The sequence below is a fragment of the Castanea sativa genome, chromosome 6, assembly GCF_040712315.1.
Source record: "Castanea sativa cultivar Marrone di Chiusa Pesio chromosome 6, ASM4071231v1".
NCBI lineage: Eukaryota > Viridiplantae > Streptophyta > Magnoliopsida > Fagales > Fagaceae > Castanea > Castanea sativa.
In genome coordinates, this window is record NC_134018.1 from 20,294,045 (window position 1) to 20,310,814 (window position 16,770).

A 16,770-nucleotide genomic window follows, 5' to 3' on the forward strand; every position below is an offset into this window, starting at 1 on the left:
TGCAAATTCAAAAGATTCAATTTAACCTACAAATAATTTCCAAATATATAATAACTATTAACTAAATAAAAAATCAAACTCCAGTGTCACAAGACTCACAACATTACACAGACAGCTTATATAAAATTAAAAAAAAAAAAATCAGATCACCACAGATTCACAACACAAATCACAAATCACAATGAGTAATAATAACTATTAACTAAATAAAAAATCAATTATTAACTATTAACTAAAAGTGTGAGTGTGAAAGCTATGATACTTGAGGGGAGACGAAGAGCAAGGGAGACGGAGAGTGAAAGTGAGACGAACAGTAGGGGAGACGGAGAGTGAGAGCGAGTTGAGACAGAGAGCAAGGGAGACGGAGTGGAGCCCTGAAGGCAAAGAGTGGGAGAGAGGCAGAGAGGCGCAGAAATATGAAGAGGGCTATGTGAAGGCTCTGACTGAACTGAAGTGAAGAGAAATGAGAGTGTATAATAGGGTTTTGTTTTTTTCCAAACGGTGCGTTTGCACCCTTTTTTTTTTTTTTTTTTTTGAATTTCGGCTGAATTAGCCGATTCACACTGGTATCGGTGGTTGCGCTTGATACGGACCGATATCGGTCGAATCGGCCTGATTTCACACGCGTCGATGTGAATCGGTGCGTATCGCGCCAAAAAAAAAAGGGGACGCGACACGGGCGCGCAGGCAGCGACGTCGTCTGCGCGTCCTCGCGTTTTGCCGCGTCGGACACGGGTGCGGCGGCCCAAACGCCGCGTCCGTGCTTCCTAGAGTAGATATATATAAACTAGCCTCTGAGCATGCGCTCACGCTTATGCTTAGAGACTCTTCTATTTTTTTTAGTAAAGAATAATAATTTGCATCCGTTATAATTTGGAATTACTACACTGTGTGAGTTGTGTAATCAGTTAGGGATAATGTCCTAATTTTTAGCAACTTCCTCTAGCATTTTTGTGCAAGTTTCGCTTTAGTGAGAATTAATTTGAATTCCAAATAAAAGCAATAAATCAGAAGAAAAAATGCCTAAAATTTAAGAGATTGTTCGTTTTATTTTTTAAATTAATCAAATGGGGATGATGTCCTAATTTTTAGCAACTTCCTCTAGAAACTATGTGCAAGTTACGTTTTAGTGAGGAAGACGAAATGCGTAAAATATAAAAATTAATCAAATAGGGATAAAGTTCTAATTTTTAGAGTGCAACCAAAAAAGATTTTCAGACAAATGAAATATCTTCTTTTGAGAATCTAAGTTTCAAGGTGAATAATATCAACCAAAAGGTGCAAAGTGCAACCAAAACAAATTTTTACTCACTATTTTTTGTCCATATCTCATCAAATATTATGTATTTCAAGATGAAATTATTTAATGTCAAATTACTCATCTAGGCCTTTCTTAAGTAGTTATTCAACCTTCTGCTCAAAAAATAAAAAGAAAAAAGAAATAGTTACTGTCTTCAAAGCTGCCATGCTTGAGGTAACCCAAAATCCGCTAAGAGCTTGTCTAAGAAAACTAGTTATGAGAGGATTCTCTACAGAAATTTCGCTTGCTAATGCTAAAATTGAATCTGGAATTGTTTTGATCCCAAAAAATTCTAATCTCATCACCTTCTTTTAGTTCCCTCCTTATCACAAATTCCTTGGTCCAATCTTCAATGAAGACATTGCTCCCATTTGTTCTCTGTTTGAAGATCAATTGATGTTCAGACTTGGTATCAAAATCCCAAACAACCACTTGCAACCCATACTTGGTTATGAAATCTTCAATATATTTTTGTTTGCAATTAGTCAAAACATGCTCCTTTAGTCAATTCTGTTGAGACCTCTTCTTGAGATAGTTTTGCTTCACTAATTTGAGGTTTGCAATCTTTCTTTTCCATCGTAGTAAGAAAATTATAAAAGACAAGTTCTCTTTGCTTCCTTGTAGAAAAAATCAAATTAATCTGATCATTAGTTGAGATATTCTCTGTCATGAACTTGGATGAAACCGATGGAAGTTCACTCTTTTCGCCATCTCTTAGTTCCTGGTTTCGCTGGGCTTATAGCATAGCACTCTTTAGCTTCAACAAGGCTGTGTTTCTCTTCTCCAGCTTAGAAGAAAGCAATAAATCCAATGAAAGTTCACTCTTTTCTCCTTTTCCTTGTTGGTTTTTCAGGGCCTCTAGCCTAGCATATTTATGCTTCAATGTAGCAAGTTTATAGTCAATAGCTTGTCCAGTTCTGGGTTTAGAGAATAAACCGAACTATGATTGCCACGATAATGCAGATGAACTGGGCATAGAGGACTCTGAAAATCCTTCCATCTCATTGAGAAAAATTAAGAGAGATAAAGTTTGACAATTATGGGTTTTTTTTTTTTTTGAATGAATGAGAAATAGAAGGCAGTATTGGAGTTAAATAGAAGAAGAAAGAATAAACGGTGTGGGAGATGTTCAATTCAAACACGGAAAACTCTTTCGCAAGAAATCTAAAAATCTAAGAATGGGCATAGTCTGTGGTTATAATTTCAAACGGCTAGAAAAGCAGAACGAATGGGTTGGTGAATTCGGCCTTGATGGTCGTATGCATTAGGGCCATAGTCAATTCCAATTAGGTAAACTAGTTGCTAACCCGTGCTATGCACGGGAATTTATCTATTTGTGAGATAGAAAAAATAATTTTATAAAATCTTAAATTGATTAAAAAACTACACCATTGCATGATTTGCTCTTGCATGAATTCAATTTGTGTCACAATTTGATGAAGAAGCTATTACTTGAACATGCAATGACTTACAAAAAAATTGTTAGACAATTTCAAATATCACAAAAAAATAATTCAAAAATTCAGATATTAAAACTTTTGAAAAACCAAAAAATATTAAAGAATCAAATGATTCACGGCATAGAAATTGTTGAAACAAAACAATATATATATATATATATATATATATATATATATATATATATATGACTAAACAATAGAGAAATATAAGAGAAAAATAAGTTACATTCAAAAGAATATGTAATCCATGGCTATAACTATTGAAAGAAATCAAAAGATTCAAAGCCTACAAATTATAAATAATATATATATATATACACACACACACATACACACTAGTTGCTAACCTGTGCGATGCACAAAATCGTCATACAAAAATTTTAAAATTTTATTTTGTTTAAATTTATGATCAATTGAAAATAAAAGTTACAATTTAATAGGAAAAAAAATTCTAATACCAATAATGCATGATAAGTCCAACACCAATAATAATTTGGTATTCTTTGCTATCAGTAATAATTTGTTATACCTAAAATTTATGCTAAACATGAAATTGATAATTACTCCCAATACATAAAAATCATATGCAACAGGAATAATTTTTTTTTTTTTTTTAACTAAAGAAATTGTTAGCAAACCTAGAGTGGTAGTAATAAAGTTTGCAGTACATGAGATTGGGAAAGTAGTTGGTAAAAAAAAGTTTTTAATTCCTTATACTTTTCAAATTGCTGAAGTCCATTTTGTTTTTCCCTTCTATTTTTTTTTCCTTCACTTATGTTTTCAAATTCTTTCATCTTTATCACTTTGGAGTTTATTTCTTTTTTTTTTTTTTTTTTTCTTAACATCTATTATCCAATTTTTTTTTTAAAATTTCCTCATACTTTTCTAATTGCTCAACGGCACAAGTACATTCCGTTTTTCCCTTCTTCTTTTTCTTCTAATGTTTTTTCTTCTCCACCTTTTCACTACAACAAAATGTATTTTTAGTGACAAAAATTAATGAGGAAATATTTTTCGTCGCTAAAAATACAGCTTTAGTGACGAAATATAAATTTCAAAAAATATAACATTTAGCGACGAAAAATGAATTTTGTTGCTATTGTGATCTGAAAATGGGCGCCAATGGAGGGAAACTTTGGTGCGAGTTTAATTAATCTATAGTGACGAAATATTTCGTCGCTAAAAGTTGAAATTTTAGCGACGAAATATTTCGTCACTGTAGGTATTGCTGTGGATAGTATTAGTGACGAAAATCTTTTCGTCGCTATAAAGAAGAATTAGCGACGAAAAATATTTGTCACTAAAAATAATAATAGTTTTGCACTTATATGTTTTTAGTGACGAAATCACAATTTGTCACTAAAAATATGATTTAGCGACGAAATATGAATTTCGTCTCTAAAAATCGTAACAAAGCCCGGTCTTTAGTGATGAAACTAAAATTCTTCACTAAAACCTTAAAAGCCTAATTTCAAAACCCAGCTAAACCACAAAACATTTTAATACCCAATAGCCATTTCGGTCAAACAAAAAAAAAACCCAAGAGCCATTTCGGTCAAAAACCAAAAAAACCCAAACCGCATTTGAAGCCACCGTCTCCGATTAAGCTCAACGGCGACGCTTCAGCTTGCCGGTCGTTGGCGACGCTTTAAAGTTGTGATTGGCGACGCTTTAGTTCGCAGATTGCGATGCTTCAGGTCACAGATAGTGAAGCTTTAGGTCGTCGATCGTTGGCAACATTGAAGCGTCGCGATCTGCGACGCTTAATGCTTAGCGAAAATGATACTAAATGCTTGATGCTAAATGCATATCCTTTGGGTTTTTTTGTTTAATGATTCTAAATGCTTGATGCTAATTTTTGTGTTTAATGATTCTAGTTCCTTTGGGTATTTTTTTGTTTGATACAGTAATGGGTATATGCATTTTTGTTTAGTTTGGGTATTTGATATTTACTGTGTAATGGTTGTGAAGAAAGTTTCTTATATACGTACTTATCAATTGCTTTAATTCTTTTTTATTTCTATGGTTCTTATTGTTTGGATGATTCTAGTTTTGGATCCTCACTCTCTTGGTTTGGTTTCCACATTGATACCAGTGTTAGATATATGTAGTGTTCAAGTTCCTATACATTAGGTGTAATGTATGAACTCAAAATGAGATTACCCATCTTCTAAATTTTCTTGTGTTGATTATTGCTTAGGTAATGATACTCTGATTTCACAATGGGATTGTGTCCTCTGATTGTTATTTTACTTGATTTAATGGGGGATTGTTCTCTAGATTATGTTTTAGATACATTGTGCTACTCTATTAATATTTCTTGCAAGACAAAAGATGAGATTTTTTTTCCCTAATTGCTAGTTTTTTCTATCATCCATTTTGATGACAAAATGAGTGTTCAATCTGAGAAAGGAATATTAGGATGGCATTGTCTCTAAAACCAGGTTGATGAAGGTTGTTTTTTTTGGGGGGGGGGGGGGGGGGTGGGGTCCATTGTTGTCAATTATCATAAGATTAAATTCAAATCTTTTGGGATTAGCATAGAATGAGGATATAGACTATCGAGATATATGAATGACATTATAGTTGAAGTGAATGGTTTTGTGGAATCAGAATTTAACACTAGTATTGATGAGGATCATGATGGCACTGGTTAGTTTAAACAGAAGCACTTTAATGTTACTTTAAATACTGCCAATGCACTTTAAGGTAGAAGTTTAAGGATTTTGGAATATATGTACTTAACATAAAAGTTTAAAATTGATGCATGATAGGTGTAATTTGACCTTTCCATCTTGATTGAAATTTATCTAGATAAATGAAAAGTTATAGATTTAGGTAATATACATATACCCCCACATGGGTGTTCATTGTCATATATTATTAAGAGCTTTTATTAAATTGATTCCATCTTGCTTAGGCAATATGCATGTTGAAATTTTTTTTAATGTTTGAGCTGTATTGGCTGCTTTCTTCTTCTTTTTTCCTTTTTTTTTTTTTCATTTTATAGGAAATTCCTTTCTGATAGGAACCTTTTGTAAGTCAAATTAATGCTTAATACTTTAGGAATGGACATGGTGACATAAATGAATTGTTTTCGGAGTTTATCTCTCTGTGCACTTTGTTGATATTATTAGTCTGTTGGCTATATGGGTTTGGTTAATAGGAGACCCATCAATTGAATTTTCTTTGTATATAGTTTGTAAAGGCTTTTAATGAATGCCCATTGGTGACATAATCTAAGGGCTTTTTTTTTAATATTGGTGATAAGGTTTTTGGTTGAATGTGATGACAAGGTTAGTGATTGTTTGGGTTGCTGTGGGGGAATAGAAAGAGGCTTAGATCTGTGAAAGTCAAAGACCAAAGCTTAGCCAAAATCTATATTTGCACATGAAAATAGAGTTGTGGGGGAATAGAGCTAGTGTTGTCAACTAATTGTATTATATTACACATGAAAATCTATATTTTCTTTCTACAACTTATACATTAGGAGTTGTGATTTTAATTTATTGGTGTGGCTACTCTTAATGCATTGTTAGAAATGTTTCTTATAACATAGTTAATGTTTTTACTTTATGATTTTAATGTAGTATTATTTTTATATTTGTGCAGATTTCTTATTGGTGGCTTTTAGGAGATTTACTTTTGGCATTACTTGAAGACGTATGAGGACATCTTCCGTTAGTTTTAATTATATTATGCTACCCTTTTTGTATTGTTATAAAATATCTTGGAATATTGTATGTATTGCAAACAATTATTGTATGGAAAGAGTTTGAATTGGATACTTGTTTTATTTTTTACTTATGGAATGTATGGATCTTTTTTTATAAATGTGTTGTTGAAATAAATGTATTATTCAAATGTGAGGTTTTAATAATGTAATAACAGGTTACATGTTAATATCAAAGCCATGAAAAAAATCATAACAGAAAATAAGTTTTAGTGACGAAATATTTCGTCACTAAATGTAGCAAAATTTTGTAAGAAATGGTTTTAGTGACGAAAATTTTTGTCACTATATGTGCACGGATTTTCTTAAAAATAGTTTTAGTGACGAACTTTTTCGTCACTATATGTACCCGAAAATAGTTTTAGTGACGAAATTATTCGTCACTAAATATGATTTAATAAACTAAAGTGTTTTTAGTGACGAAATATTTTCGTCATTGAATGGTGTTTTTAGCGAGGAAAACATTTAGTGACGAAACGTTTTCGTCTCTAAAAGTTTAAAAAAATAAAAATCAAATCGGACTTTTAGTGGCGAAATTTTTCGTCACCAGGACTTTTACTGACGAGGTTTCAGCGACGAAATGAATTTCGTCACTAAAAGTCCGATTTCGTTACTAAAAGTTCTTAGTGATGAAAAACTGGACTTTTAGCAACAAATTTTTTCGTCACTGAAAATACATTTTGTTGTAGTGTTTTCAAATTCTCTCATTTTTATCTCTTTTTTTTTTTTTACTTCAATCTTGAATTGCTCTCATCCACACATTTATTTATTTCACTTTCAGAATGCCTTATCTTTTATTTTCCCAATCATATGCAACTACATGTTATTTTTTTACAAAAAAATCTTGCAGAACCATTGTGTTTTCACCTTTCTTTTTCTTGCAAGAGCGCTCCTTTCTTTTTCTTTTTTATTTTATTTTATTTTGTCAAAATATTTTGCAGAAGCATTCATGTCAACATTTGATAGATTTTATGGTGGTGATAAGGTACTATTCAGGTCTTTAAAAACAAAAACAAAAAAAAACAAAAAACAAAGAATCTTTCAATGTATCTATTGGTTTGGAGTTTAAGATGGGCGTAATTTGGCAATTTCATTTAGTGGATTTTTTTTCTTAATAGAATCAATTGATTTTCCACTTATTGTCACCCCTATAATTCACCTGTAGTCTTAATTTGTACCCAATTTTTCTTTACCATACATATGAGAAAAGGTATCTGACCTTTAAAGTTGATTCGGCGGCGTTTTGTTGGCTGGCATCACCAAAAAGAGAAGTCCTACTGCAAATAAGAGAAAAAAAAATTTCTGGAAAAATTTGTTTCAAAGTTTTCAACAGGAAATAAATTTTGGAGAGAGGGGGAAAGAAGTTCGTAAAGAGAGATATAAAAAATATTGTATATTTATAACTACTGCCCAAGAGAGTGAAACGTTGTGTCTAAAGTTATAGGCAGTTGGTTACTTCTATTTATCTATATCTATATCTATACTATTATTTAAGGGGCTTCTCCTGTTTGGATTCCTCATTTTTTAATTCAAAAATACTCCTATATCCTATGCTTAAGTAGAGATAAAACTACAGGACAATCTAGTAAAAATGTAACTCTAACTCCCACTAAAACATTGCCTAAAAAATAGGACCACTTTCCTAAAAAATTTCAAATTATTTTATCCACTTATAAATTAGATTTTAAAAATAAAAATTATATATATATAATTTAAAAAAAACAACACAATTTTTTTTCTACAAAATAAGATCACTAAAAAAAAGCTTCATCTCCTGTTAATTTTTAAATTACTTTATCCACTAAATTGCACGCGCTTTGCACGTGTGATGAATCTAGTACTATTATTTAAGGGGCTTCCCCTATTTGGATTCCTTAATTTTGATGCCCAAAATATCCTCAAATTTACTAGTTTGTAAAGCTTAAATAGTAGGGTTAGACATGTAAAATTATCAACTTAAAAAGTCCTAAATTTTAGATAAATTTTAAAAAAATACCTACAAAATAGGAACACTCCCACTAACCCACTTATTCTAACACAGGTTTCTAATATTTTATTCTTAAAAAAAAATAATAAAAAAACTCAACTAATGAAATACCCTTAATTTAATAAACTTATCTTTATCTCTAAATCATAAGAAATGGTTTAAAATCTTAAATTGATAAAAATTCAAAACAAAAAACCCAATGAAAAAAGCCATGTTGTATCAAAAAAAATTTCTACCACGTTTCTATTTTGAAAAAAAAAAAAAAAAATCCTACCTTTTGTAAAAAAACTACCCTGGCCACCCCTTTTCCTTTTTTCAAATTAAAAAAAAAAAAAAAAAAAAAAAAAAAAAACACCCTTAACATGTTTGAATTCCACTCCAACATTTTACTCCTAACAAATTGCTTCAATTCTACTCTCTCATATTTTACTCCTAAGAAACTGCTTTACTATCAAATTTAAAATTTTAAACTTCTCTTTAACTTCTTTTGCTTATCCGGTATTTATCAATCTATACTACTATTTAAGGGACTTCCTCTGTTTGGATTCCTTATTTTTTTAGTTCAAAAATACCCTTACACCCCTATGTTTAAGTAGAGACAAAACTAAAGGACAATCAGGTAAAAGTGCAACCCTAACTCTCACTAAAACATTGCCTAAAAAATAGGACTATTCTTCTGTTAATATTCAAATTGTTTTATTCACTTATAAATTAGATTCTCAAAATAAAAATTATATATATATATATATAATAAAAACGCATAATTTTTGTTTTTGCTAAAAAAAAAAGGTCTCATCGCAGGCGCAAAGTGCGTGTGATGAGCCTAAAAAATAGGACCGCTCTCCTATTAATTTTTAAATTGATTTATTCACTTATAAATTAGATTTTCAAAATAAAAATTATATTTATAAAATAAATAAATAACAGTTTTTTTCTACAATATAAGACCACTTAAAAAATAATACAGATAACTAAACAACTACCAAATTAATAAAATCAAAAGGTTTGATATAAACCACCAAACAAAAAGGCAGTTTTTTGTTTGAGTTCTTAAAATATTAATGTGGCATTTATTTATGTAGCCACATGGCGCAATAAGGAGTGATCATCAACAAAAAGTCAAACGTTTCAACTATTAGTTATTACATAGATATGTGTGTGTGTGTGTGTGTGTGTGTGTGCGCGCGCACTCGCGGCTACACAATAGAGAAATATAAGAGAAATATATGTTACCATCAAAAGAATAATTAGATGTTAAAACTTTTGAAATGCCAAAAAATATTAAAGAATCATAAGATTTACTTCCTATAAATTTTTGAAACAAAACAAAATGTATATAATTACACAATAGAGAAATAAAAAAGAAAAATTGATTACCTTCAAAAGAATAATATATGGTATAGTCATTGAAATCTGCTAAACATGTTCAAATATTGCAAAAACTAACACAAATTTAGATGTTAAAACTTCCAAAATGCCAAAAAATATGTATAATTAAAGACTAAGTTATTGAAACAATTCAAAATATATATAACTATTCAAAAGAGAAATATAAGAAAAAGAAAAAAGTACATGAACCCATAAAACAATATGTTTTAAATTTTAACGGGTCTAAACTTAAACGAATCTTATCAGCGTGTGGCCCACACTAAAAAATGTTGAGCAAGAGCCTACATTGGAATAATGAAAGCCTTACCTACTCTTAATATATCGTATACAAACTTTCTGCCCAAAAAATTAACATACTTTCATAATATGAGATGAACCGAAGACATATGCAGTAGCAGCAACCATAAATTTCATTTATTTCAAGCTTTTTTATTTTGTAAAAAACGGCTAAACAGAGTTTGGTGGTTCATGTACGAAAATTACTTTTTAAAAAATACATGAAAAACAATAAAATAAAATATTTTTTAACAAACTATAGGAGAAGAAAATAACAGAAGAAGAGCTCATACCTCTACTTGGCTTAAAATATATATATATATATATATATATATATATATATATATATATATATATATATATATATATATATTGGGGTTTGCAATACTTTTATAGCGTTCATGATTAACGTCGCAAATTCGGAGATAAATTATCAATATTTGAGTTTGACTTTAAGCTGGACTTGTCGGAGAGATAGCGTTTAAAGAAAGAGAAGCATCGGTCATATTCATATCTTAGTTGGAGAACAAACTCAGGTTTATATACTGCCAGTACTATAATCAGGGACAATGTTACGTTGGGGTTAAGGGGGCATGGCCCTACAAACTTTTATTATTTTATAAACGTTAATTTGCATAAATAATTTTTTTTATGATTTTAGCTTCCAAAAATAATATGAATTGGCCCCCTAAGAAATATAGTCTTCTAACTTCTACGTTACATAAAAATAAAAAAAAGTTAGTATCTCATAAAAAATAAGAATATACAAATAGAATATAATATAATTTTTTTATATAAAAGTTCAAATTATATTATATATATATAACAAAAATATTTTTTTTAAAATGATAATGATGAGTTCGAGTTCGAGTTTAAGTTAGATTTGTTAGAAAGATAGAGTTTCACTTTTTGTTATATTTGGACTAAATAAAAATAATTTTGTTTTAAAAAAATGATAATAATGTGGCAAGCTCGGGAGAGGTCAATAGAAAGTCAAAGGCTTCAGTTTTATATATACACTAGTCGCTAACCCGTGCGATGCATGGGATAATTAAATAAAATTTAGTTAAAAATGAAGGAAAATAAATAATTTAGTTCAAAATAAAGGTTCAACTAAAAAATTGGTAAAAATACAATTAGTTTTTACTTTCTTTGAAATTGAACCTAAAAACAGAACCATACATATGTGAGGACAATGAAAATGATATAAAATATTATCATGATGAATGAATTAAAAATTCACAACTACATTAAATTTAAAAAACAAAGACATATGTTTCATAGCATTATATTAGATGATTAAAGCCCTTAAAATGAGTGAGGAAGACACAAACTTTTGCAGACCAAGAACTGAGAGTAATTTGATAGAATTGTAAAGCAATGTTTTCTTTCATATGCCAAAATATCATCCAAAGTATAAAGTGTCTAATGGAACCACATAACATGAAAATAAATTCTCGCTAAGATACAAATAGCTTAATTAAATTTATGACTAATCAACAACAGCATGGTGTGGAAATTGTTTACCAAAAAAAAAAAAAAAAAAAAAAGAGTATCTAGCGATCAAACATATGTATCAAACAATTCTAACCATAAAACAACTGCAACATGAGAATTTGGTTCAAAGTATTAAAAAAATAACTAAATTTACAAAATGCCCTTTATATATATTTGTAGTGATGGTGTGATGCCCCACCAACAGTGATAAAGCCAATTCATTTTTATTTCTAATTGAAGAAACAAAAACACAAAGCATAATAAGAAATGAATGTGCTAAAAAAAAAAAAAAAAAGCAATTGGTGACAAAACATGACACTATGGTTGTAGTTTTAAAATACAGCATGTGACAATATTGGCGGTTTTTCTGTAGAGTTTTTCAGAATTGAACCAAAAGACAGAGCTCTGTCTTTAAAAACCACAGGAATCAAAACAATCATCCACACCACAGCAAAGCAATTCATTGTTATTTCTAATTGAACAAACAATTACAATGTTTGCTCCTTTGCTAAGCCTGTCCTACCTGGATTCCAAAAAATAAGTTGCAAAACAACAAGGCTTTGAACATTTACATTCCAAGTTATTTCCAATCGGTTAGTGGGCATGATTGCCTAAGCCAGAAGTACAATTTCACCACAACTAATTGGGTATTAATTCCACCTATAGCTTATTTCATAAATTAAAACCTCCCTTGAGCATAAAAATAAGACATAGAAAAGAAAAACGATAGGAAGGAAAGTATAAAAATAATAGAACCTAGGAAAGTACTATGGCTTTATAAAAGACTAACTTTTACATTATATTTTGGAAATAAAACTGAACAGCTTGTGGCAAGATACAATGTTTCGGATGAAAGTTGACCCACAATTCTTTGATTTGCCAAAGCACACTACATTAAACCCATGAATTACAAAAACATCGTAGAGATATAGATAAGACTTAAAGAGTTCATATCCGTATCAATTTTCCTAGGCTTTTCTCTCTCTCTCTCTCTCTCTCTCTCTCTCTCTCTGTTTAAAAACTAATCAATTATATCTCTATCAAAGACCCAAACTCTCAAACCAATAATAAAGATTCAATTTTGAATGTGTGTTTGTCTTCCTTATAATCTCAGAAACTGAGTTGTGTGTTCAAAACCAAGTAGCAAACCATTACTACCAATCCATATAACAAAATGTAATAAGGAAAACAAAAATCATCAAGCAAAAGAATGGAGCACAAAAAGAACTTGAGATTTGGAGATACCTCAACTAAAGCAGCCACATTCTATCAGTATTTATACACTGTGAGGAGAGGAAGACATAAAGGAAGGAACTCAGATAGGCAACGAAGGAAGGAACTCAGATACACTGTGAGAAGAGAAAGGCTCTTCTTCAATCCAGAGAGTTTGCGGTTGTTGTAGGTGGTGGTGCTGCTGCTGCCGATTGAGTTGTGGTGGTTGTGGGTGAAACGGGAAAGGAGAAGAGGAACGGGAGAAATAGGGTCTGAGGAAGGAGATCTCTATTGGTTTGTGGGTATAGTGGGTTTCTATTGGGCTTTTTAGGAAGGAGAGAAACCACATAAGGAAGGAGATCCTAGAGTGTACTCTAATGTGTGAGAAACCACATGGGATTTTGAGGAAGGGGATCCTCTCGTTTGCGTACGAGGATCTCCCACCCTTAGTTTATACTAAGGGCTTGACTTTTCTTTGTTTTTTCGATGACAACTTTCCTTGGATAATGGCGGACGACGTGATAAATATTTTGGAGAACATGAAGTTGACCACAGAGGAAAGAGATTTATCTCTATTTTGGATGAAGGACGGAAGGAAGAGATTGAAAGTTGTTATCAGAGTTGATTGGGAAGTTTCTCACGTGTAAGCCTTTCAACAAGCAGGCTGCTCAAGGAACTCTTAAACATGCATGGGGCTTGGAGAATCAGGTACAAGTTGTAGAAGTCGGGGCAAATCTGTTTCAGTTCAAATTTAACTCAGAATTTGACATGGATAGGGTGTTAAGAGGTGGACCATGGGCCTTCGACAATCAAGTTTTATTGTTAGTTTGATGGAAACCCGGGATAACTGCTGGTAACGTTACGTTTGATTCAGCTTCCTTTTGGGTACAAATCTAGGGGGCACCATTCAACATGGTCTCTCCGACTGTCGCCGAAGCGGGGGAGGGACTTTTAGGTGTGGTGGAGGAGGTGGAGAATAGGCAGAAACAGGACATCCCAAATTTTTTTATAAGTGTTAAGGTTGCACTCCCTTTATCTAAACCTATTCGGAGAGGAGCTTTTTTGGTAGGATTGAATGGGTAGAAGACTTGGGTTACATTTAAATATGAGAAACTTGCTCTGTTTTGCCATTATTGCGGATTGCTTGGGCATGACCTTAAGCATTGTGCTCAATACTTTGCGTCAACTAAGAATGTTGGGGAAGCGAAGTGCCAATATGGGGAATGGTTGAAGGCAACTGGTATTCGAGCACGTTCACTAAGTAGTAGAGATAAGTATTGGGGTGAGGCTGATCATGGCACTGAGGAGAGGATTGCCCATTCACAGCAAGGGAGTGGTTGGGCAGCAGAGATGGATGATGGTGGTGGTGGTGACGTATTCCCTAGGGTTTGTACGGATACACATGTTGAAGGTAATATCGTAAATCTCAAGGTTATTCCAGAAATTTTGTTGCCAAATCTTGAGTATCATGGAGAGAAGTCTGCAGAGATGGAAGGGGTGGATGGGATTACGTCAAGTGCTAAGAATTTGAGTCCAAGTAGGGACGGGCTTGGGGTCTTTACTGGGCCTACAAATGAGAATGGAGCTATTGGGCCTCAAGGAGTAGACAAGAAAAGTAAATGGACTAGGTTCACACGTAAGGACTTTGCACCCATGGATTTATTAAAAGAGGGAGCAAAGTCTATTTTGGGCAAGAGATGTAGCCAAAGAACGTAGTAGGATGTGTTTGATAGGGGTGAAAAGTAGGCAGAGAAGAGAGTTAAGTCTGGGGATGGCTCTCAATTATTTGAAGCGGCGGGGGTGACAGAACACCCTTGCCGAGCACAATGAGGCTGCTAAGTTGGAACTACCAAGGGCTTGGGAAATCTTGGACAGTTTAAAGCCTTCACGATTTAGTGAGGGATCAAACTCTCAATGTATGTTTTCTCATGGAAACAAGACTTGATAGAGATAGGTTTATGAAACATTGTCGAGACCTAGCCTATCCGAACAAATTCCTTGTGAAGAAACCTGATTCGGGTGGTGGTTTAGCGCTGATTTGGAAGGAGGATGTAAGGTTGGAAGTGATTAATTATACGGAGAATCATGTCTTGGCGAAGGTCGTCGAGGATACTGGATTTCAATGGTTTTTAACCGGGTTTTATGGTTGGCTGAAATCATGTCAGAAACACAAATCTTGGGCTCTTTTGAAGCATCTTTCTTCGCTAGTGACTGGTCCATGGTGCTGCATTGGTGACTTTAATGCTTATTTACATTCATTGGAAAAGCTGAGCAATCATCCGCCACAGGAAAAACATATGGAGGAGTTCGGGGATGCCTTGGAGTCTTGTCAACTAATTAATTTGGGTTTTCGGGGATATAAGTTCACATGGAATAACAAGCGACCAGGTGCAGCAAATACTAGAGAACGGCTTGATCGTGCTGTTGCAAATAAGGAGTGGTTAGATGCATTCTCGGAATGCTCGGTGTCCCATGAATTTTCTCATGCTTCAGACCATATGCCATTACTTTTGCAGATAGGAAAGGATAATAGACTCCAAGGACGTGTTGCTCGGGGTTTTAAGTTTGAAGAGGTATGGCTACTCTCTGAGGAGTGTGAGGACTTAGTTGGAGAAGCTTGGGGGCGATCAGGGGGTGGAGGGGCTTCTTTGGTTGGTATCAACAATAAAATTTTGCATTGTGACTAGGACAACTCCTCAGGTGGCTAAGATTAGGAGACTAAAAAAATGCTTGAAAGGTTGAATGTTTGTGATCAAACCGAGGCAACCAAATCTGACTTTGTGCCAGTAAGTATATAGCTCGATGATCTCCTCCTTAAGCAAGAAATATACTGGGCATAGCGCTCCCGCTTGTCTTGGCTAAAGTCTGGGGATAAGAACACTAAATTTGTCCACTCAAAGGCCTCACAAAGGCGGCGTAGAAATTTCATTCAGGGAATTAAAACTCCAGAGGGTGTGTGGGTTGATGAGATTGAGGATATAGTAAAGGTGGCAGTAAATTATTTTGAGGATATTTTTTCTTCGAGTAGGTGTGACTAGATGGAGGAATGCCTTTATGCAGTCTCTGATAAGATGTCTCCAGATATGCGTAATGTTTTATCCAATGAGTTTAGTGTTGATGAGGTGAAGACGGCGTTTTTCCAAATGGGACCAACAGAAGCTCCTGGACCGGATGGTATGAATGCTCTTTTTTATCAAAAATTTTGGCATATTGTTGGTACTGATGTGACTCATGCGGTTTTGGATTTTTTGAATAATGGTAATATGTTGATTGATATAAATTATACTCATATTGTTCTCATCCCTAAAGAAAAGTATCTGGAGAAAATGTCAGATTACAGACCTATTAGCCTGTGTAATGTTATTTATAAAATTATTTCTAGGGTCTTGACTAACAGATTGAAGGTGATTCTTCCCCAATTAATTTCCCCCACCCAGAGTGCTTTTGTGCCTGGCCGTTTGATTACAAATAATGTGCTTGTTGCATATGAAACTTTGCATACCATGCATAGCAGGAGGAAGGGTAAAAAAGGTGTTCTTGCATTGAAGCTAGACATTAGTAAGACATATGACAAGATTGAGTGGTCTTTTCTAAAGGGCATGATGCTTAAGCTGGGCTTTCCTCAAGAGTGGATTGATCGGGTTATGAGTTGTGTCACTACTTCCTCGTTCTCAGTTCATATTAATGGTAAGGCCTTTGGTAATTTTCAACCTACAAGGGGGATTCGCCAGGGTGACCCTCTATCCCCTATTTATTCTTGATATGTGCAGAGGCTTTCACAATATTGTTGGCCAAGGAAGAGGTGAATGGTCGGCTTCACAGTATTGCCATTAGTCGGACATCCCCTACTATTTTCCACTTGCTTTTTGTTGATGATTCTATTTTGTTTTTTCAAACTAAATAGGAAGAAGTGCAG

The 16,770-nt window shown here is 33.0% G+C and overlaps 1 protein-coding gene across 1 annotated transcript; it reads left to right on the forward strand.

The window, feature by feature from the left end:
• Positions 1-14,782: 14,782 nt before the first annotated feature.
• LOC142639613 (uncharacterized) lies at positions 14,783-15,541 on the forward strand. Its single transcript, XM_075813765.1, has one exon. It carries the CDS (start codon positions 14,783-14,785, stop codon positions 15,539-15,541), a length of 759 nt encoding a protein of 252 aa, XP_075669880.1.
• The last annotated feature ends 1,229 nt before the right edge of the window (positions 15,542-16,770 follow it).

Bases quoted from the DNA above. Each gene is read 5' to 3' on its own strand.
- LOC142639613 (XM_075813765.1), top strand. From the start codon at position 14,783: ATGGAAACAAGACTTGATAGAGATAGGTTTATGAAACATTGTCGAGAC.